Genomic DNA, 24,806 nt, shown 5'->3' on the forward strand with positions numbered 1-24,806 from the left:
TGGGCTGTTGAGATGTTCTTCCCACCACAGGGATGTTGAATGCTATTGTATTATGGTCACTATTTCCAAGCGGTCCTGCTATAGTTACCTCTTGCACCAGCTCCTGCGCTCCACTCAGGACTAAATCTAGAGTTGCCTCTCCCATTGTGGGTTCCCGTACCAGCTGCTCCATGAAGCTGGTGTACAAAGTGTTGTACAATTACCTGAAATTACTACATTGGTGTTAGGTAGGCAAAATGTAATTCACCATTCTATGTATAGCTAAGTATTATTTGTTTAGAGTGTCACAGGCAAGAAAAGAAATTATTTGCACAATTCAGCACATTGTGCATATTGATAATATTGGTATACACCAGTCTGCTTTCTTCAAGGAAAACAAAAACACATGGCAAATTATGCAGAACATTAGCAATCACCATAACAATCCCAGGTTCAATGTTTTTTATAGAATAATATTTAAATTGATTTTTTGGCACCTTTCACACTTAAAGTATCCCACAAGGCTTTATACAAAGTATTGAATTCAGCATTGGTAGTGCAGTACTATGGGAGCAAATGGAGCTCCACAGCAGCTAACACAGCCTTGGGCAGTGGGTGGGTCTACAGAAGGTATAATCATTAATCCACTCTGGAGTAATACAGAAATTTAAGAGAAAAGACCTGTCTTGTTCATTTTACCTGAGCTGTGTCACTCCAGTCCTTGATGCTTCTCTTTGTACCTCTCCTTCTGCACTCAAGCTAGAACTGCCTGTTTTACTGTAAATTTGAGGCATGACATCTAATCTGATGAGACTCCTGGGTTCTAATCCCCGTTCTGACAATGACTTCTTCAGTTGCCTTAGAGAAGTCATTTACTTTGTCTGCCAGCTATTCATAGAGGTGTTGGGATTTATAACATACTCTGAAGATATAAGGGCCTATACAAGTGCTAAGTATACTGTTATTCTCACTACCATTAACTGGAGAGGATTGAAGGACTGGGAAGTAGGAGACCAGGGTCCTATTCCCAACAGCTTTGCTACATGACCTAGGCAAGTGAATTAGGGCCTGATTTTCAAAGCAGACCTCAATTTTTGTAGGCTTATATTTCTGTACACTATGAATTGTTACCAGAAAGTATCAATATATTGTCAATCAATAGATGTTAATTTATGGGATAATGCATTGTAGATGAAAAGCTGCTTTCAAAAATGTATATATTTTGCTTTATAAAAGAGACTCAAGCCTAGGCAGTGGGTGGGCCACATGGTCCAAGGAGTTTCCTGGGGTCTAACAACAAATGCAGGGGCATGCCGGTTGATTTGAATGAAGCCGAGTGTCTGTTTTTGAGAGAGAAGCATCAGAAACATCACAAAAGTTAAACAGAAAGGCAGCAAGGAAGCCCCAGACACAGCTGGAGAGGCATTTTTCCATGACTTTGAGAAAACACTGAAAGGAGAGCTTTGGGATAGAATGCTGACTAGAAAGAGATTTGGAGCAATGCAAAACTTTCTCCTGCAGTTTGATTCCTATTGTGTTCAGGGAAAAAAACACTATGTATGTTCTTTGTAAATAAACAGGACTGAATTGAAGAAATACTTGACTTTCGTCACCAATTTCTCTTCCTAATGGAAACAACCTGCAAGACCTCAAACTTTGGCTATCTGCTCAAGTCAAAAGGCTTAACAATAATTTTGTCCAAACTACAAAGCTCCCTAACATGCTTCCCAAGAGAAATACCGTTGAATACTGATACATGGGCTGAAGGATTCTACACAAGATAGCACTTGTAAGAGTAGCTGCAGGTAGAACGCACTGCACTAATTCTAGCTAGAGGTGACATAGATAACTATAGCAAGTTCTTCATCTAAAACAAAAGGTTGCAACCTTTCTGCCAAGCACAGAGGGAAAAATATATTCTTGGCCTCTGTATGTACTTGGACATCCAAAAAGCTTAGCATACAAAGAAAAGCAAGTTGCAGACCAAATGACAAAAGGAGAGCAAATTCCCTCAATCAAGATAGCTGATACATTCTCTTCCATTCCCTGTAATTTTCTCCCCCATGCCTTCAACGTCATCTCAGCTTTATCCAAACTGAATCTAAAAAAACATGCAGACATCTAAACTTCTTGATGTCTTGATTAGACATTAGAAAAGCTGCACCAACGGGGTTTAATGAAATGGAGCTTTTTGTCATTTGCACACTGAAAGCATAGTAGTTCACAACACTTCACAAACATGTTAAACCACAGGGGTAAGAAAATGAAGTCCTGTGGTAGTCCCACATGAGAACGCTCTTGGGGCAGATCAGATACTACGCTAATGGGTCCTCAGGAAGGAAAGAACAGAGCCACTCATGAGTAATTATAACTATCCCTGATTAAGTTCACAATGCCTCATAATTACTACTATTGAAGACTACTACTGATAAATCTAAAACAATGAGCATGAACAATTTCTTTGTCCAGCATGCGAAGATCACTGACTAGTGAGACCAATGCGGTCTCTCTTTTCATACCCAAATCTAACATTAGAATGGACAGAAGTCGGACAGAAGTTAGGACCCCAGAAACTGCTAGCGTTTCCTCATCACAAAAAAAAAGGGACATTCCGTATAGGGGCATTCTTGAGTAAGGGCCTAGCAATTGCTTATTTTCGAGAAGCCATCCGGTTACCCTCCTGAAGGGAGGGACTGAGAATCTGTCGAAATAACAGACCCAGGATTCCAGGCTGGATTTCACCAGCTAAGGTTATGGATCAAAATCCAAGCTGTAACTCAAGGTCTCTGAGGATCTCAGTGAGACACTGGCTGAAGCTCAAACAGGGAAGAAATCACTTTTGTCCCGCATGACACAATTCTGCTATCATAGAGGCAGACAATCTAGTCTGAAGTGATCTCACTGGCAAAGTAAATAAAAACAAATATTGACAGTGAAGACAACCCAGATTCATACGGCTGCTCTCTCCCCAGAATAGTTTTGCTGATTCGGATGTCTCAGATGATGCTGGAAAGATGAAGACGCTCTTGTCCCTTGCACCACAATGGCACAAGACTTTAAAACAAAAACAAAAAAAACACTTTTGGAGCCACTTCACTTGGAGCATCGTTAACTCCTTCTGAGATACCCATTCAGGTTTCTGAAAGGTGAAGAGGGAAACATGCCAGAGAGAATGGCTGCCCTACTCATTACTGCCTCTGGCTCCACTCACAAATTTTGGTGGAACAGATACACATATACACTCGACACACAAAAACACAGACAATTTTGTGCTAATAGGGATGAATTCTGACCTGACGTCCACTGCATGTAATCATACTGACTTTCCCCCCATCCTCCTTAATAACAGCATTTGTAGACAGAAGGCCAAACTTTGGATATATAGCCAAAACACAGAGCAATATAGGCAGCTGCACGTAACTGGATCCCATGAGGTGCATGAAATACAAGAGAAATCCAGCCCTAACAGGATATAATGCCACAGGTCAAGCCAACTCAATATGCTACGTGTGGTTTTTTTTTTTTTTTTTTTTTTAAACCTTCTTTCTGCAGAAGGCATTTGCTCACTAGAACTGCCAGTTTCCCCTTGCTTGCTAGATTTTGGCCTAACCACACTTCTGTGGTCATGGTGCATGGTCTTGCTCCACTGTGGTCAGTAGTAGTTTTGCCTTTCAATAGGAATAGTCTCAAATACGTTTAATGGTCAAACATTCTTCTGCAGTAAAAAACAAGTCTGTAGCTCTCCAAAAGCACAGCTAAAATCTTTTGCCCGATGTTTTTGCACTAATGTAGTTTATTGGTACAACAGGGATATTACAATAAACGCTACAGTGGAACTTTGATTTTACAAACACCAATCTTTTGAATGACCAGTTATTCAAACCATTTTTTCTGGTGGTGGAGACGGAGGGGGACACACGCAAGGGAGTCTGCAGATAGGACTCCAAAATTTAAGTGTAATTCAGTAAGTTACAGAAATGCATATCAACAGATAAATAGCATCATAAAAATCCTTGCATGTGCCCACTTTGAGATTCCTATGAAAAACTAGGAGTGTGGTGAACCAAAGTCAGTAGAAAAAGCGTAAGTCCCAAGGCACAATAAAACAAATGCCAAAAAGACTAAATATAAACACACTTATGCAATGCATAATGAACTAGTATAATTGCATTCTATTTCGAGGATTCCTTCATAAACTCCAAGAAGGAATGAAATGTTCATGTTTTGTTTTGTTTTCCGCTGTTCAAACAGAATAAAATATGGCTAATACCTGAGTAAAGTAAATTTTATTTAGCATTTTTTGGCATTTCAAGTTTCATGTGGCCTGGGAGATTGCTGGGAGTTGAGGAATTCCTCTCTAAATCAGACATTTATTCATGACTTAACTTTCCTCTAGTAACTAGCATTTAATCACCTTTAGTATATTTTGGACTCCTTATATCGCCTGAAATGAATTCAGCACAAACATCTGGTTGTACCAATGGTTATCTGGATCAAAAAATCCACTGTAGGGAAATATTTGTCCCCCTCAGATCAACTATATACTTCTGCACTTTGGAGTTAGGGTTTGCTTTAATAAATCTGTCATCTTTCTCTGACCAGAAAGAGTATAATCTATACTCAAAAAGAGTATAATTAAATACAGTTTAAGAGGGATCCTGGACCAGGAAAGACAAGGATATCAGCAACAATTAGCCTATTTCCAGCAAATAAAAAAAAACTTCCTCAAGATAGAGGTGTGATTATAAATACATATTTGTCATTTGAGAATGTTAATAGATATTTAAATATTGACTTTTCACGGTGTATCCTCTATACAGATAAAGATACACACGCCACCTCTTCTAGATTTAAACTATAAGCCACACGATCCCAACTATCCCACATTTTATTCACTGAACTATGTATCACTTTCTAGTTACTGTGCATGTGCCACCTGAAAGTGGAGCCTACTCCAGTACATGAAATATAAGTAGAGCTAACAGTATATACATCTCACCCATAATTTTCCTAGGTATTTGGGGGCTATAATGCAGAAATGGGTAGAATACAGTGGGTTGGACTGAGAGCTACTCTTATCATCATTGAGCTGTTAATAACTAGGGTGGTGGTCATGTACAGCTAGCTTTATTTATTTTTACAGAAACATATTGTTATGATCATTTTAATGTTGTAAAATCACCAAAGGTTAATTATCCAAAGCACATGAATGACTTAGGATCCTAAGTCCTATTGACTTTCAGTCAGACTTAGACTCCTAAGCGCTTGTCTACATGGGGGGGAAAAAACCATGGAATAACTAGTGCGAAATAGGTAGTGCTGATTAGCTATTCTGCATTAGATCCCCATGGGGATGCTCTTACTCTCCACTAAGAGTACAGCTTTGGAAGTGGATTAATCTAAACTGCACAAAGGCACTCTTAGGGCATGTCTAGATTAACATTTAGTGCACAGCAAACTGCAGTGTAAATCTACAACATTCCAGCATGCCGCGCACTAAATGTCCAAGTGGAACCTGGTGCTATGCACTAAACGTTCCCTTGTGTTCTTTAATTTGCTCCACTTAGAAACAGGAGTAAGTCAGTGTGCACTAGGGAACATTTAGTGTGCACCAGCAGAGTCCACAGGGACACTAAGTGCACTGTAGATTTACACCCCACCTTGCCACACACTAACTGTTTGTCTAGACCAGCCCTTAATAAGAGTGTCCACATGGAAAGTTAATGTTGAATAGCTTTAGAACTTTAAATTCAGACCCCTAGGTATTTTACATTAACTTCCCCAGGACTAGACAAGTCCTCAGACACTTTTGAAAGTGAGAATTAGGCTCCTAAGTCACTTAGGATAATATTTTCAGAATTACTTAAGTATTTACATAAGATAGATGCTATAAAAACTGAAATAAATGCATAAATATTAGACTCTGTATACAGGCCATAAACATGTTCTTCTCTGCACCTACCACTGCTTTATGGTCATCACTGCTGCCTGCTTGTGTCTTACCCTCCACAAACAGTTCATAAAACAACATATTAAAAAGTGAAAGTTTTTTCACTTCTGGCTTCCATGATCCGTTCTATTCATAGTCAGAAAACAAAACAAAAAGATCAGCTCCATAATCAGAGCAAGCGTAGAGAATTTGAACCAAGAGTGGTTTACTGAATATTTCTTCTCAGGAAGAGAAAACCCTATATTATACCACAATTGTCATTTGCTGGCTTGACTTTTTAACAACTATTCACCCACTGGTATACAATTTCAGATGCAAATGTATCTGTGATTGTAAAAAATGTAATTATTTCTGAGACAGACATAGTGGGAAAAAGAACTGCATACTAGTTTGTTTTAATTTACCGTTTTCTACTTTCAGAAATTTATAATCCAATACTTTAGACGACAACTAGCCTGCATGTTCAAAATGGTCCCAGCTTCTTACTTTTGCAAGAATAAAGCAATTGCTGAATTCCAGACTCTTCCAGCCATTCAGAATATGATTGTTTTTATCCTTTCAAAGTCTAAAAATACTTTATATTAGATTGTAAATTTTTGGCTGTTCTAACTGAAGAGCTGAGTTCTGAACATATAAATTCTAGTTTTCCCTCTATATTGTGTGGATTTATGCCCTTTTGTAAAAGCAAGAGATGTTTGAGAAGATAAATACAATAACAACATTTGACCTTTCATGGTGCTAAAGAATTTAGATCATAAATCTCAAAGAAATGGAAAAAACATTCATTAGGAAAATTGTTAAAATTATTTCCTTTTGTCTACAATTGGTTTTTGGGGAAAAAATGGAAATACCCTTATGAAGAATAAAAGAGAACATATGATGCTAGAACAAATAGTAGCATTTAACTGGATACTTACAATTGCTTCTTTTTGGTTTCACACACATGCTTTGGCTGTGAATACAGAAGGTAATAGCAACACATTTTCTCTGTAAACAGGCCCCTTTTTAAAAGAAAAGTTGTATGTCTTAACTCCTCAGGGACCTGTTGCGATTTGACAAATATACAAAATATCAAGAATGAACTGGACACAATCCAAGGCCTTGACCCTTCAAAGGACCTGCGGGGCCACAATGTCCACTGGGAATTAGAAGCATTCAGCACATCAACAAGGGAGCTCAGCAACTTGAAGGACTGAACTCCAGATAATTAGACTCCCATCAAAGGAGTCCAAAAGAAAAAAATGGAATTTTCTTTAGGAAAAAACATTTATTTAACCCTTTTCTCCTCCTTTCACCAATGGACATTGTCCCTCATTTATCACTGCCTGTGGCCTGGGACCATTTGGGGCCTGATCCAAAGCTCATTGAAGTCAATAGAAATACTCTGACCTCAATGGGTTTGGATCAGATCATTGGCCAACATGTAAATACCGTTCTGGTTTTTAGCTATAATCACTACAGATTGAAACACTTAATTATGAAGACATCAGTAATGATTTCCTCATGTGTCAGCTCCTTTTGGTAACCTTTTAAATTTCTAGTCAATTTCTATAAGACTTTCCTATAATTTACTCAGGAAGAAGTGTAAGGTATCAGCAATTCATGATGCCGATTTTGGTAAGTACACATATATCACATCACCAAGGAAATCTCCCAAATGTCTGCAATGTCTAGACTTGTTTGAACAGAGCTGCGTCGTACAATTGGGTCAAATCCAAACAAGATCCAGGTGGAGAGTGTTATGCTCTTTTGGGAGCCTCAGCGTGAGAATTATCTGCCTTACTCTTTTACAGATAATTAAAATGAAGCTTTTTAAAAAAAAACTAATATTCTTCTTTAAAAGAGCACGAACTTTTGTGCCTATCAACTTCAATACTTCTTGCAGTTTAAAAAAAAATAAACTTTTCTGTGAATGTGTTTTCACAAAAGTGAGGAACGAATAGTAATTGCTAGAGGCAGGCATAGTTCAGGCAGGTGATGTGCAAGCTTTCACATACATCTCTGCTAATGCGTTTCAAATCCTGATCTGCAGCATCTCTGGTATTCCAGCCTTGGGCCTCTTTAGCAGAGATAGCAAATTGTGCCAAAGTGTGTGGTGGTTTTGTGATATAGATCAAAGCCCACTAGGGAACATGGAACACTGTCAGTTTGGATTTGGCTCCAAAATTGACTTATCTTAAAATGCCTCTTATACCATAGAAGTTCTTCATTTCCAATTACCCCAATGCAATTCATTATTAAAAGGGATATTTGTAATGACAAGAAATTAAAAATAAAAACAAATGAATGACAACTTCTTGTGTCTTTTAATTCAAATTGTGACTATTTACTGGGAGATTGAGACATGAAGAGCCACAATGAGAAAGAACAGCTAAAGGCAAATAATTTTTTCACCTAAACAAGCTGATATTGCCCTTTTAAAATAAGCTTTACAATCAGAAACGTATTTTTCCCAGTTTCCCATTAAAGTTGCTTAATAATTTGATTTATTTTTATTTGTTGCTGTAAATAATAAACGGAGATGTTGAGATAAAAGAAATGAGAGATTCAAGTCAGGTGGAATGTGCTATGTCCTATTTGCCTTGTATGCTTCCTGTTTCTTATTGCTCTGGGAATGCAACCTTAGGATGGTTGTTTGTATTTTACAAGCCCCTCATTAATTCCAGTTGTTGAGTCTATCCAAAAAGGGTTATTTCAGCATGCCAGCATTTAATTACTGCACAAAATTCATAGGTTCACTTAGATTTAATCCCAGAATACATAAAGTTCCTCCTTTTGAAGTTTTACATAGATTTTATACTTCCAAATGTTTTTGAAGAATGAGAAGAGTGTGACCTCACCACATGTACATTTTATAAATAAATGAATATGGGATTTGGAAACAAGGTTATGTAAATATTAACAGACAACTGTGGGCTAGAATATTCTGTTCCTCCCCTTCTCTGGGCCTGGAACTCTCCACAAAAATTCCTTTGCAGAGATTCCCACAGCATCCTGTTGAACGATGAGCGTAAACACCATTGGATCTCCTCCACTGCTGGTAGATCCCTTGGATCCACAGAAGGCCACGCCTCGTATACATGTGCACACTGCCTTCCAGTGGGCCCCCAGAAGTATGGCTCCAGTTCAGACATGCTGTCAGGGTCTACCTGTTGAACTGCAGTCCCCAAGTTCCTTGACTTTGTATAACTTTTTCCAGGTAATTTCTGCAGTACCAGAGGTGGGATGAGAGGCATCCCTTCTGGCCTCAGACCTCCTCCTCTCCATCTCCTCCTGGATGAGGGGCCTCTGCAGGGGCCAGAGACTGGAGCACCATGCTGCAGAAGCTCCTGAGCCTCCCATTCCTGGGGAGAAGTTCAGATCCAGATCCATGTGTTGAAGGTCCTCTCCACATGCAGGTCAGGAGGATATCTCCCAGCCCCATAACATGTCATACTTATTCTCCATAGCACTTTTCTTCCAAGTCTCTCATAGCATTTTAAAAACAAGGTAAGTAGATGTGATTTTACCCATTGCACAGATGGGAAGTTTGAGGAAATGAAAGGTTAAGTCACTTGCATAAAATCACACCAGTGAAGCAAGTCAGCAGCAGAGCTAGGAACAGAAGAACCCCTTATAAAAAGTTTGGGACAGTAACTACAGAATCAATACAGTATTTTTAATTTTGATATGAGTAGAAGTCCTGACTCAGTCTAATAACTAGACATGCTCTCTTCCCAGCTGTAATGCACATTAATGTGTTTCACACCTTCTATTTTCTGCAGCTCTGCTGGGCATATGATAGTATTATCTGACTAGCGCTATACAGTATTTCTGAAAAGAATGAATCCCTTTCAGCATTAAAATTTACTAGACCAACTCGTGCAAACATGGACATGCTATCCTGAAATCCATTAAAAAACCTTTGCTAAAGTTAAGAATTGTATGCCTATATTAAAAGGGAAAACCCAGTAGTTTAAACACTGCATATTATGCCTTTCTAATACAATGATCTATAGAACAGCTGCAACCCAAACATTAAGACAAAACTCAACTATCAAATCTTAAAGACAGTCTGACTTAAGTCAGTGAAACATAAATAAACTGGCTTATGGCAATATGGAAAGAAAATCTTTGTGATGTGGAAACACATGTCACTGTACATTTTTCAGAATGTGGCAGCAGCCAGTGCCTTGTATGCATGGCTTCGCTTGCTAAATTTAAAATTACAGCTTTTGAATTTCAGTGTTAACCTGAATACATTGTATTAACTTCTTTATTCCAGCTACATCTTCAAAGTAAAGTAGAAATAGCCTTATTTTTACTGAAATTTCCATTTGTATGAAAACCTTCATTAACAAAACATTCTTCCTAACCTAGGCCTTTTAAACAACAAAGGTTCTGTTTCATTATATTAAAAAGTTATGATTATAGAAAATGTCACACAGCCAACATGCAATTGTGGCCAACATAACAGACAGATGCACAAAAAAATGTAAAAAAGTGTGGCTAGAATACTCAGCGTGTCAAGTACAATAAATGTGGTACCAGCTGCACAGTACTTAAATATAATTAAACTGCACTTGTTATATAAATGCAAGTTAAATGGCAGGCCAGAGAGAAGTTAACTGTCTGCTTTCTGATTCAGGAACACAGACTTTGCAGGGATAATCTCCGAATTTTTTGAGTCAACTGTTCAAAAAGGGCAACTATAACAGCACACTCCAAATAATTCTGATATTCTCACTGGAGGAGCACCCTCTGTCTTCAATGTGACTACTTATGTGAACAAAATTTGACCAGCAGTTTTTGAATTATGCTAGAAACCAAGAGAGTTTGAAAATGAGAGCCAACATCTATTTTGATAGAATGGGGGGTTGGGCAAAATAAATGAAAATTTTCGCATCCATTTAGCTCTGAAAGTTAAATCCCAACACTCAACAAACTTTAATACATGCCAAATTTATCTTATTTTAACTATTTCAGCCTCAACTGAAGTAGAGGAGAAACAACAAAAGAATAACTAAGATGGTTCAGGATAGCAGTTTTGGTTTTTGTTCTTCCAACTATCTGGTCTGAAAATCAACTTTGTTCATTGATGGATGCAAACATGATCACCTCTGCTTCGTGCCATGTAGAAGTACAGACAAATCACTAATTTTTTTTCTAGTTTATTTACCAGCATGTAAGTAAGTTTCCAGTCATTCTGGGACCTTAAGACACATTGTGGGTGGTCCACACTATGAAGATTCAGATATGATACATCTCACAACTTATTTATTTTTTGTAATGTTGAGCCCCAGTTGTAATAATGTAGGTTACAACTGCTACATATATTCGTAACATATAAAGTTTTTAAAATAGCAATTTAGTAGGAATGAAATGTGGTTCTACAGGAATGTCATATGGTCTATGAAATTAAAAACCTATGGAATTTAAGAAAGAGAAAGAATTTCTCTGAACTATCCTGTAGAATTCTACAGCACAGAGAAGTATTGAATTCTATGGACTCATTTTAAAAAACATGGACTAGTTATCAAGTGATGTTAATTATATGGGCTAGATTGTGCACTCTGCCCTGCATAAAGGGTAGCATATAGCTGTGTCACTCAAGGAGCGGTGCAGGGAAAGCACTGTGCCCATACCAGCAGCCGATTATTACTACCCACCATACTGACTCAGCCACTCTATCTAGCGCGCTGATGAGGAAAAGGCATAGTCAAGGCTCTACTACCCAATCCTCATCCCTCCCTGTCCACTTCTCACCCACGTCTTCAGAGAGGATGACAGTGGTACTGATTGGGAAATAGCAGGAACACCATTTATTCCCCTTTACGCAGTGCTTAATCTGCAATGAAAGAGGAGTTGGAGCTCAAGCTATTTTTTTTAACATTTGTAACTGATGCAGCAAGCCCAGATTTCTGTGCCCAATCTGTAAAAAAACCCTTTAACTGTTTATGTTAAATTAATACTTCAATTTTATAAATCATTATATTGGTTCAATATCTTTAATATATTAGAAATAACTTTAGAACATAAGAACGGCCATACTGGGACAGTCCATATGGCCCAGTATCCTGTCTTCTGACAGTGGCCAATGCCAGGTGCTTCAGAGGGAGTGAACAGAACAAGTAATCATCAAGTGATCCATCCCCTGTTGTCCATTCCCAGCTTCTGGCAAACAGAGGCTAGGGACACCATCCCTGCCCATCCTAGCTAATAACCATTGATGGACCTATCCTTCATACACTTATCTGGTTCTTTTTTGAACCCTGTTATCCCTGAACCTTGATTCATGAAATCTATACAGATACAACAAATTCCAAACACCATTTTTAAAATACACCCCACATTCAAAAGAAAACAGATCTTTAGGGGCCAAAACTCTTCCCAGCTATTCTGTTGGATCTAACTGAATTTACATGTGTAGAAACAACTAACATCACTCTCTTTCTTTTTAAGGAAAAACCTATGCACATGAGTACTTCATTCATGTGAGTAACTCCTGTGGCACCATCAGGATATAGTTAAGTTGTATTTTTATTTTCTACCTGAGGACTCTAGATAATGAACTTGGGTACTGTTGTTACTATACATCAGCTTGTACAACCCTTACTCATATTAGTGATTAATTACTCACATAAGCAGTTCCACTGATTTCAATAATCTATTCATGCAAGTAACCGCTCACAGCATAAAGGGTTCTCAATCTGGTCCTATAGGATTTAATTTAGATTTTCCTGTGTCATACAGTATGTCTTGTACCCTTCACTATTGATCACAATGGTAGTGCTGGGGGAGATACAGATATCAATATGCAAAATATTAAACCAAAATGTGATTATCCATTACCTTTCTTAAACCTCAAATAACAGGCTTTACTATTGTTTTATGTTTTACATGACTAGTATTATATGATCAGTAACATATTTCTGGAAAGATTATTTACAGTCTTATTATCTCAATCTATTCCATATGTTCTCTGCCAGCAATAAAAAAGGCACACAATAGTAACCTTTTCTTCCCCAGAAATACCTACACAGTTTCATAGAACAAGTCAAACAACAGTACATGGTCCATCTGAAGGGGGGTGGGGGGGAGAGAGGAACATTCCTGTCAATTTCTCTCCACTTTTCTAACCATCATGAAAAATATGTAAGTATATTTTTAGAAATAAAGCAAAAGCAACTCTGAGTAATCAACATATATAGTCTTCAGTTTCCAATGTTACTAAAAAGGGGGGAGGGGGAAGAGAGGAAGCAAACATTATGAGAAAAAGTCTGAATAATATTTATGCAAGAAAAGGAGCTAGATACTTACTGTGTCCTGAGATTTATCTTTGACATCATAGACGGTTAGTTTTATTTTAGTCTCTTCATAGATAGGATATTCCGGTGGGAATGTCACACCAGTCAAAAACAGTGGGTCTCTTGTTCCCTGTATAGCACAAGTAAACAGCTCAGATTCAGTAAGGTAGCAGCTGTGTACTGTGCAGTATGTAATTATGGACGAGTGTGCAGAAACTATGGAGTTCTAAAGGAAATATATTTGCTACAGTAAAGAGAAACCTGAACTGCCAAATGCTACCAAAGTCAGGAACATAAAACTTAATAGCATAAAAACTTAATCATACTGAAAAGAGGTGCTTCTGAGATATGCAGATGCTGACAAATGCCCTCATGTGGCCCTGTCACCATACATCAGTACTCTTAATAGTGCTCAGTGATAAACAATTCATTTTCAAGAAAGACGTTTTATAAAAGCGTTTCCTTAAGGCTAACAGTTACTACTGTGGACATAGATATAGTTTGTGCAAACAACTGAAGATGTTGGTTGATTAAATCACCCAAAAGAAAGGGCTCACAATAACATCAACACGATTTTTAAAAAATTGATCAGCTTAAGTATCATGCTGACATTTAACTCAATTTCTTAACCAATGATTATCTTCTAATGTTAAAAATATAAGCATTGATTTTTGCAGATTCAACTCCAAACTTACCTCAGACTGACTTATAAAATAACTCTATACCTATATAAGTAGACCTTCTGTTGCTAAATATCCAGTTCAAAATGTATAGTAAAAAATATGCAATCCCCTAAACATTATTTTTAGGCTACAGACTTTGGATATTACATTATCTTCTTTTAAAAAATAATACAACAGTGGTATGGAATCCAGAAAACTAGTAGTTTTCTGATTAGCTCTAGCAATTTCAAATAGCGCTGCACTAGCAACTTTAGTAAGTTCTAAGATATGAAAACTTTGAAACATACCATATGACGCCATTGTTGTCATTTCTTTGGCATAAACATATATAGAAAGTTTTTATTAAAAACAAACTTTAAATGTATTTTGAAAATTAAAGATATCTTTAAATTTCCTAATAATTGAGAGGAAGTTTTTAGCATAACTCACATAACAATTGTCTGGTGTACCTTCCATTTTAATGAAATCCACCAACTACTAAAAAGGAAGTGTCCTAACCACAGACACTCAGAGCGTGAACATGACAAATTCAGAGCTGTTCAGAATCTGGGTCATCTTCATAATAGAAAATGAGTCTACTTCTGTCTGAATCATCTATTCCACCTACAACAGTACCATCAAGCTAGACAGTCTGCACTGAACCATCCTGATCTGTTGCAGGCTATTTGAGTGATGCAGTTTCAGGATGGCTGATGGTTCAAATCATGACAACTGAATTAGCAGTCAGCTGGAATCAGAAGATCACACAAAGTGTTTATGAAACATTCCTATGGCTTAGATTTATCAAACAGCTCAGTTTATCTGTTAAAATAATTCTGGATTTGAATTTGGGGGGACACTTTCTTGCTTTTAATAATCTTCTCCAATATTTTGTACATGAAAAGTTATGTTTATTCTACATAGTTTCACTTACGTAATTATCATAGTAAATATAAACTTTACTATTTATGAAACTGAAATGGGGGGGGGGGGAGAGAATACAAGCACTAGCAAAGCAACCGTGCAACTTTTGCTACAAAATGTAAAGCAGATTATTATTAAATCTATACATACCTCTCCTTTTCCGATCAAAAAACAAATACACACTTTTAAACCTGCAAAAATGTCAAGTTTCCAATTGAGAGGAAAATAAAACAAAAATGAAAAGAAAACACTACATAATGTGTACTACATTCGTCTGTGATTAAAATGTTTGCACTCATATTTTAGCTTATTTTTATATAGTTTTGTTTCTTAATGAGAGCACATATTCTCCAGCTCACTCTAAAGCTATGTCTGAAGAACCAGACTATTCTTTATGTCTCCTGTTGGAAAAATAGACCTTTCATGAACAGGCAAGTTTATTTCCCACTGTTTATCCTGGTTACATGCCAAGAACTGCAGAACATTCTCAGGTATGCTTTGCTAATATCTACAGTGAAGCTTGCCTACTAAAGACTGTGCACTAACTTGTTTCAGCTGTTCATTCACTTTCTAAGGAAATAATATGAAATTTAGCAAAGAATGGTAATGTAATAAAAGGAAGCTCACCTCCACAATTTCAGTGCTTGAATATCTCGTCAAAGTCTGTTCTGCTGGATGTACTACTGAGATCTGTACAAATGTATTCAGCTTCCGATCACGGGCAGTAGCCACTAGATCCTTGCATGCTGGAAATGGCACAAGAGAAAAAAAAAAACCTCTAAAAACAAATCTGAGAGAAAACTCTGACATGGGACAAAGCAGACTAAACTATAGCTCTGGATTAAACCTCTGAAAGACTTGAGCTGATTTAGCAGAGGAAGTCCCTGGGAAGTAGTTTACAGAAATAGGAAGTCACATGCTGCAGAGCTGAATTGAGATTTCATTTCCACTAACCACATTTGCAGCTTCTGCAGGACTTCCCTGCCAGAGGCTCATCAGCTCTTTTATACGAACACATGCGCACGCACAGGCACGCTCTGTGACACTGGATAACTTCAAAGTTAAAACATCAGCTTTCAGCTAATTTGCCATGAAATCTCTCTCAGGCAGCCTTATTTAGTCATCTTTTGTCTAACAAACTTTATGGTATTTTCACTGTTTCAGGAAAATTTTAAACCAATTAAAATTTGTCAGTGATTACACTGGTTTAGATGTTTTAACACCACATTATCAATTTCGTGATTAGTATTAATCACAGGGTAAAAATCTACATTTTTAAAAGCAACAATAAAAATCAACTTTGTCAGTGACTGACAAATATAAATGGGAAGAATAATTGCACTCTGGCTATAACACATCATTATTAAAACTCATTTTACTGGATAAATATGGAGGAATTCAGTTTTTAATTAATAATGAGTTTTCAGTCTGAGCTGAAAACTATGCAATTAGTGCTTCACATAGCCATGCAAGTGAGTGAGTTTACTTTCCAGACCCAGTCTCTCATGTCTTCTAATAGAAAGAGCAGAAAGGGCTGCAAAAACAGTGCCTCTCACTTCCTTCAGTGCTGAGGAGGAGGATCACAGTTGAGCTGCTCAGCAGCAACCAGCATTGCCAATGGGGACATGAATTGGCTCCAGAACTGGATGGAACCCATCCAGCTCTCTTCAGTTAAGAAAGGTTCCTACAATGTGGGTTGTGATGGGATTTATAGATTTTTCAGCCCCCAAGTGGTACCCTAGAAACCCTGCCAAGCCAGGCAGAAATTAATTCCAACCAAAGGTTCAGGGTGTTCTCAGGGAGTCACTGCCAGCTTGGAACTCATTTAAATGCAGCTGACCTTCAGGCTCAGCACCTTAAAGATGAGCTGGGTTACTCACAGAGCAGGCAAACAAGCTAGCTACCTGGCTCTGATGAGAAGGCAAGACGGGAAGTTCTGGAGAAACAAAAACATACCTAATTTGGTTTGTATTTTTCTGCGGTGTGTTTGGAGTTTATTGTGTTTGAAATGCCTTGTAGACAACATAAAAGGAAAGCAGCCAGAAACTTTCATCATTTTTGTATTATGGTTAAATCAGAACCTGGAAATAATAAAACATAAGCCTCAGAGAGTATTTTGAGGTTTCTGTTTAAATTTGGATTGCCAGTGAAATCTATTGCTAGACACTCTCACACTGGTCCTACCATATCTTAGTACTGCAAGTTAGTATACGGACAACTTCTCTACATGATGACGACCTCATGAAATGGCAGATATAACAGCAACAGAGCCAAAGAGCAACTCAGCAGCAATTTCTGGAGCCACTGCTTTAAAAGATCACCGACTCACTGACATGTCTATAACTACCAGCACCACCCTATCTGACTTGGAGGCCTACTTCACTATGTTTGAAGGAATGGTTATCGCATCCCAGTGGGCCAGATAGACATGGCCTACCTGAATTTCACCCTTCTTGAAGGAGGAAGTAAAGCAGTTTATAAGGCCCTGAACAACAAATCTGCCAAGGACTATGAGTAGCTGAAGGTGGCAATGCAAATTCCAGTCACAATCATTCCTCGCAAGGTCCTGATCTCAAGCCATCACCCAATTCCTAAAGGGCAAGTCCATCCTGTGACACTGATCTATGAATAGCTCAGAGAATCTACTGATCTAGGAAAATACCTGGACATCCTTCCAGGGAATGTGCAAGACTGGATCATCGGCATAAGCTGGCACTGTGTCAGAAGCATTCCAGGCAATGAACAACCTGCTTTGACTTGAACTTACAAGTCACTTCAACCCAGATACCAATCCTGAAAGGAGGGTCCAGCCCCCTGGAAATATGATGAGCCATCAGAGATGATGGGGGGGAAACCACTAGGCTATCAGAGGAGACAGATGAAAACAGACAGATACTCAGAAAGATTTCAGAATCCTACCAGGGAACCTTCTGCGGGCCAATTACAAAAGTAACTGTCAGATTACAGAGACCAAAGGGATCTATCTGACTAACTGTTTGTTTTAGTTGTGGGATTGTATGGGATAGTGGACAGAGGCTTGTGTGACCTGACCAGTTGGGCGGGGGGGGGGGCGAAAAAGATGACATCAAGTCTACGTTGGCCCAGTGAAGATTTGGTAGTCTCAGAAGTAACTCATGTCTGAGTTAGTAGACTCTGGCTGTGCCCAAACACCATCCTGGTATAGATCCTGTGCAGATCACCTGTGTCCATGTAGTCTTATCTCTACAAGCATCCTGATCAGAGAGAGCAGTGAAGGATGGGATTGAGATTGCTAGCAAGGTACCTTGGATCATTATTAGGAGGGTTTCAAACACTGATATGGTTGAACCAGGTTATAGCAAGGTTGGGAAATAGTCATTGAAGATTTGGGGTAACATTTTCAACAGTTCCTAAGTCTCATTGAAAGTCAGTGGATTTTGGGCTCTTAAGTGCCTACGTCACTTGTGGAAATGGGATGTAGACTCTTAAGTCACTTAGGCACTGTTGAAAATTTTACCCTTGACAAGACTCCCTCAAAATTTACGACGCCCATTCTTGATCCCAGAAAAGTCAGAGATGCAATGTAGGCAGGTTTATTCTAAGGTCATTTTGTGAAATCCCCCAAGAATGCTGAAACTAGCCATGGTATTATATCTTTACCAGACCTCACCTCAGACCTCTTGTCAGGATCTTATGATCTGATGTTGGAACAACATGAAAATGAGGTCTATCCACAACTAACTATAATGGGGCCATCACCTGGAAGTCCCAAATTTTGCAGTTTTCACACTTTGAAATGTAAAGGCATTTGCTGTGTTAGGTAAATTCAGACTGCAGACAAGCTAGTACACCACCAGCTCTCAGCACAAATAGATACCCAACCAGAGATCCTGCTACTAGCTCATCCTCTGTCTTGTTCAGACTACCTAGGAAGAAACAACATGTAGTAACGTGCACAAGCCAAATTTTATTGGCTTGGGGTTCACAAGTTCTGCGCCTCCTGTTCAGAGTGCCAACATTGGGCAGCAAAGTGAAATTTCAGGTTCCCCCTAGTGCCCTTTGAGCACATAGGGATAAACATTTTTGAACTCTTAGGGGACACCAATTCACCCCAATGGTGGTCAGTTACACCATTCGCTATCCTGAGGCCATACCACTGAGGTGAGCGCCTGCCCAGATCATTGCCAAAGAACTCAATAGAGGACTTCTCTTGAGATCTGCTATCCCATGAAGATCTCACTAACGGCACTAACCTATGCCTTGTCTAATACTAGAAGCTTGGGATCTCATTCAAATGTGTCACTTTGAACCTTAGTGTATCACCCAACCACCCACACAAATGGTCTGGTTGTGAAACTTTTTGTGGAGTCAATACAAGAGACTGTGAGAAGCTCACTTCATCCTGTTTATAATACGGAAAATTCCACAGATGTCCACTGCTTTCTTGTCCTTAGAATTGTTGTATTGGCTCTATCCCTGGGAAATCCAATATCTTGTTGGCTGCTCTCTCTAAGCTTCTTCACATTCTTTTGATATACAGAAATACAGTATGGTTCAGGAAACTAACACCAGTCTACTGCATAGAACACAAATGCATGCATAAATGTAGCCATTTAATATGACTGAAATATTCTATAGAAAAAAGTTTGTATAAAACAACCCTGACATGTCCTGTAGGAGTGTATTCTTAACCACATCTGTAACATACAACGTGGGAGGGGGTAGATGAGATGAACATAGTTTCCCCTTATCCTTGATTAGGGTGACCAGATGTCCCAATTTTATAGGGACAGTCCCAATTTTTTGGGTCTTTTTCTTATATAGGCTCCTATTACCCCCCACCCCTGTCCCAATTTTTCACACTTGCTGTCTGGTTACCCTATCCTTGATGCCCAATGCCAGCCACACATGCACACACACAGGCAGAGGTTTAGATTACTTTTCAACACTACCCTATACTTGACTTAATTCTGGAAATGACAGAAAACTTAGTGGACTGAGAAGCAGCAACCTGGAATTGCATGCCAAAGTATATGAATCTATTCACTGTGACCATTGACTCATCATTCAAAAGCCTGAGTTATTCATCCCCACAATGACCCTATTTCTGCTAAGTCAACCAGTGCACAATGAAAGCTTAATGAAGAAGGTGCATTAGGAATTTAAAAAAAAAAAAACCACCTAACATATATACAGAGAAAACGGTCTCATACATATTAAGCCAAGAAAAAATGCATATATACTATGTGTAAAAGATACCCAGGGATGTTCAAAGTGACTGATGTGAAGGGTGATAAGGGGTGATGAATGGCTGAAAAGAGGCATTGCTCTAGAATATGATTATATCTATACACTTTACAAAATATTGTGGTCCATATATGAAACTGTTTTACAGTACAAAACAGTATAAAATGTCTTCAGACACACATTTCACCGATTTTATTCTTCAACATTTAAACTTCATTTTCAAAGAAACAAAAATACAGAGGGAGTACTTAAAATGTTGTTGTTCTGTTTCCATGACTAACAATTTCTATTCCACTAACAACACTGTAAAATTATCCTTCCACAATATGCAGTATAAACTAAACAAACAGAAGAAATGCTTTTCTTTGTCAATCAATTCTCTGCTATTCCACTGGTGTGCTCCAAGTAGTAGCACTATTCCTATTCCACATAGTCTCTTTCAAGATGCATGTATACTTCTAGATTAGTATTGAGCTCTGTCATCATTCAATATTATACTGTTCACTACACTGCACTAACATATTGTTCTGCTTTTTTTCTTTTGGGAGGTCTTTTTTGTGTGCGCATCAGGACTCTGCAAGGGGGAAATTGGTTACACAGCCCATCCAGGATTAAGGCTCTTGCCTGGGGTCTCAGCTCATGGAGTCAGATCAGAATTTAAACTTTCATTTAAAAAACAAAACAAAAGGAAGTTTCTAGCCCTTGGGGTTGCAGAGAAAAGCTTGAAAACAAACCCAGGGTAACCATTCCAGCGATATCTGTTGGAGTCTGTAGACAGACAGAAACAACAGATGTGAGTAGTGTGAACACCCCATGAATACGGCAGTTAACTCCAAGACCCATCACTCTGGGAGGTCCTCCCAATACCACCCCAGCTAGAGACTTTGTGGGGTTGCAGATTCTTACGCGTAAACATTTCTAAGATATATCTTTTCCTATCCAGCTACACTGATTGGTGCTACTGTTGATTTTGTTTGCTCTTCACTTTTCACTTTTAATAAAGTATTTGGTTGCACAATCCATCAGCGTGTGAGTGCTTAGAAAACAAAGAGGCAGGATGTTTAAACCAAAGTGGTTATTAAAGTCTCATCATAACAATAGATAAACTGATAAAGGGAAATGTGAGGGTTTCATTTCCCCCATACAAAGCAAGGTTGTGGGCACACAAGGCATTCCTTACTGTCCTGGCCCCAGTGATCAGAGGTGCACTTTTGGGTTGCCTGTACCAGGCCTGTAAAAACAACTGTCTTCAACCCATTCCTAGTGAAAGGTCTCCCCTTTTTCCTCCCACATGTTGTGCAATGCATAGCCTACACACACTGGCTACTATAGAACACCATCTTGCCTTCAGTTGGCCAAACGTACATTCCTCTGTCATTGGGCAACTGCTCAGCAGGCTAAATGCTCTCACATCAGAGGAGGGCTTTCTGAGTCAGGACAGCAGAAGATAGGCTGGGTCTCCTAAAATATCAGTGGGCACAGACACCCCATTGATATCTATGTTGTATGAAGGAAATAAATTCCCTTTTGTCCAAACAGATAAACGCCAAGTCTCCTGAGCACCTGGCATCATGCAATTGCTAGTGCATCCCACATTGGTGTCCATGAACCTCCTGCCATGGCTGGGACAAAGGCCTGAATAATGAGCAAGTAGTACCCTTTCTGGTATCCCCCTGGGGGAGGAGCAGACACATCTACCACCTGTGGGTAAACCACAGCAATAATTGCCTCACAAGCCTCCATCACCACAGCACCAAGTGTTCACTTGCCAATAATGAACTGGTTAGCCAAGGTCCGGTAGCAGTCAGGGGTAGCCAACTTCCAGATACTAATAGCAACCAGTTTCTGGATTGGTATGTCCTCCCTCATCTGCATGTTCTGGCACTGAAGGGTCAGGGAAAGCTCCTCATACCGCTTCATGAAGGTGGCCTTCCTCATGAGGCCGTTCTGGAACCACTGCTGGTCATCCCACTTCTGCATGATGCTGTAGTCCCACTACTCTGCGCTTGGCCTTATTCCAGATCTACTAGTCAGCTGTCTCCACTCTGCTATGTCTGCATGTGGCTGGTGTGATCTCCTCACCAAGGAGGGTGACAAACCACTGCCAAAATGCCTTCCACCATGTCTCATGCCCTCTCTCTGCTGTCAATTGTGGAAACACGCATTGCACTAATGGTGCCAAAAGCTGGAACAGGTCACATTCCTGAGCTGGATCAATGCCTTGATACCAGCTGAAATTGAGATCATGGACAGAAGTGAGGAGTATGAAGAACCAGAAGTGCTTTACTTATGGTGTTGGTGAGCTAAGTATACCTCTGCACAGGGGCCCGGGAAGGACAGACATGTTTCACAGTGTTTTCTGGGAGAAAAATTCACAGAGCAACGCAGCTTAGTGCAGCACTAAGAACCCTGGGATATGCCACCAGGACTCCTAGCCTGGGTTAATGCAGTACCAGTGTGGATGCAACTACTTGAGTATGACTTGACAGTATTGATGTTCACAGCGGCGCTTCGCCTGACCTGGGTCCTTCCTGCCAGTCACAACTGGATACTACAGTAACCTAGTTCAGCAGAAATGCATCGTATATAAAACAGCTAACATTTTACAGGGCGATGTCTGTAGTTAGCAGTGGGAGCACAGCCCCCATCTATAGTTCATGTAAAAGTACAGTATCAGAAAGTGGGGTTGTATCAGTTAGACTGGGGACATTAAGAGCAATCCCTGTGATTTCTGCAATGGAGAAACAATGTTTTAAACTATGATCACCTTAAGCAGTAAGCTGGTATGTCAGTCAGAAAAAAAGTCACCCTCATTCATAGAACTTTGGAACTAATATAAACCTTACAACCTTAAGAAACAGTTAAGTGTCACTGTAGAGTCTAACATTAAAGCCAGGCAAGCATATGCCAGAAAAAAAGGCTGCTTTGGAGAAATGCTATAAATTTGTGGTGAAGGGAAGGGGGGGAATGACCGTGAGAGAGATGTGATGCCTGCTGTATCCATACAGCCTATTTACATGGGAAAAGAACAAAGTCAGTTCAAATTACCAATCTCAATACCACAAAATTTCTATCCCAGAACACTCACTGCTCACTTTGGTTGGCATTTGCAATACTTCAGAAAATTATATTTTGTAACTCCTTCTCATCTGTTATGGGAAATACTGGATGCCTGAAACTTGATCAGATCACAAACTATTCCATTTCCAAACGCTAGATTTCTGCTATCTGAAAAAATACCATGAATAAAAGAGCAAGACCATAATCTAACGTTGCAGCTGCCACCAACAGTCACGGAGGCCCCTGCCTACATTGTAGCTCAGCAGTATGCACCACATGTAAGGAGGAGGCAGGTCTTCCCTACCTCATCAGAGGAATTAACACAGACATATTTAGTATTGTGACTTGCCAAGTTCTACACTACCTCATACTGTTGCCTGCTACTGATGCTACATTGGGATCTTAGGTTGAGCAGTGTGCCACATAGTTCAATCTTGGAAGCCATGCTTATTTATGGTGCTAAGCTGTGTTAGTAGCAAGGGAACATCTGGGGTCCAGTGACTGAGGCACCTTTTTCTGGCCATTGTGTTCCAGCTGCAATGATGCATGCACAGTGACTTGCTCCAGCTGTTCAGCCAGTGCAGTTTACAAGTGGGGTGCTGCACCATCTAGTACAGGGGTGGACAAACTTTTTGGCCCGAGGCCAAATATGGGAATAGAAATTGTATGATGGGCCATGAATGCTCACAAAATTGGGGTTGGGATGTGGGCTCTGGTTGGGGCCAGAAATGAGGAGTTCAGAGTGCTGGAGGGGGCTCCAGGCTGGGGAGGGGGAGTGGGTGAGGGCTCCGGCTGGGGGTGCGGGTTCTGGGGTGGGGCTGGGGATGAGGAGTTTGGGGTGTAGGAGGGTGCTCTGGGCTGGGACAGAGGGGTTTGGAGGTTGGGGGGGTCAGGGCTGGGGTAGAGGGTTGGGGTGCGGGAAGGGTTGCAGGCTCCAGCTGTGGGTGTGGGCTCTGGGGCGTGGCTGGGGATAAGGGGTTTGGGGTGCAGGAGGGTGCTCCGGGCTGGGATCAAGGGGTTCAGAGGGCAAGAGGGGGATCAGGGCTGGGGCAGGGGGTTGGGGCATGGGGAGAGCCTCAGGGGTGCAAGCTCCGGGCTGCGTTTACTTCAAGCGGCTCCCGGAAGCAGTGGCATGTCCCTTCTCCAGCTCCTACATGGAGGCACGGCCAGACGGCTCTGCACGCTGCCCCGTCCACAGGCACCACCCTTGCAGCTCCCCTTAGAGCGTTGGAGGGGGCCATTGGAGCGGGGGCCCTTGGGGCGCGTAGAAGCCAGAGGAGGTCCATGCTGCTGCTTCCGGGAGCTGCGTGGAGTCACCCCCGACCCTGCTCCCTGGCTGGAGTGCTGGAGCAGGGCCATGCCACTGCTTCTGGGAGCCGCGTGGAGCGGTCCTCAATGCTGTGCCCTGGCTGGAGCGCCAGAGCGGGGCAAGCCCCAGACCCCAGCAAGAGTTCAAGGGCCAGCTTAAAACGGCTGGCGGGCCGGATCTGGCTGGCGGGCCATAGTTTGCCCACCCCTGATCTAGTACTTGCTGGTGCTGCATGTTCTGCTGCTTTTTTTTGTTTTGTTTTGTTTTTTTTCGGACGGAGATGTCATTTATATGACCAGACCCTTCTGGCATGGATCTCTGCCTCTATTTGCATATTGCATCTGGCTCTGTCATTGGCCCGCTGTGCAGCCTCTGCAGTACTGAGCACAATGCACAATTCCTTCTGTGCA

General features: G+C 40.2%; 1 protein-coding gene across 1 annotated transcript in view; it reads right to left on the reverse strand.

Moving 5' to 3' along the window:
- Positions 1-24,806, reverse strand: part of INPP4B (inositol polyphosphate-4-phosphatase type II B) — a 312,722-nt gene that overhangs the window by 259,344 nt on the left and 28,572 nt on the right. Inside the window, exons 4-5 of the mRNA XM_029910663.1 lie at positions 15,429-15,547; positions 13,229-13,345 (exon numbers count right to left, since the gene is read on the reverse strand). Of these exons, the coding sequence (XP_029766523.1) occupies positions 13,229-13,345; positions 15,429-15,547 (236 nt within the window). The remainder of the gene's footprint in view (positions 1-13,228; positions 13,346-15,428; positions 15,548-24,806) is intronic.

Source organism: Terrapene carolina, unplaced genomic scaffold (genome assembly GCF_002925995.2).
Source record: "Terrapene carolina triunguis isolate 2854851 unplaced genomic scaffold, T_m_triunguis-2.0 Scaffold66, whole genome shotgun sequence".
NCBI lineage: Eukaryota > Metazoa > Chordata > Testudines > Emydidae > Terrapene > Terrapene triunguis.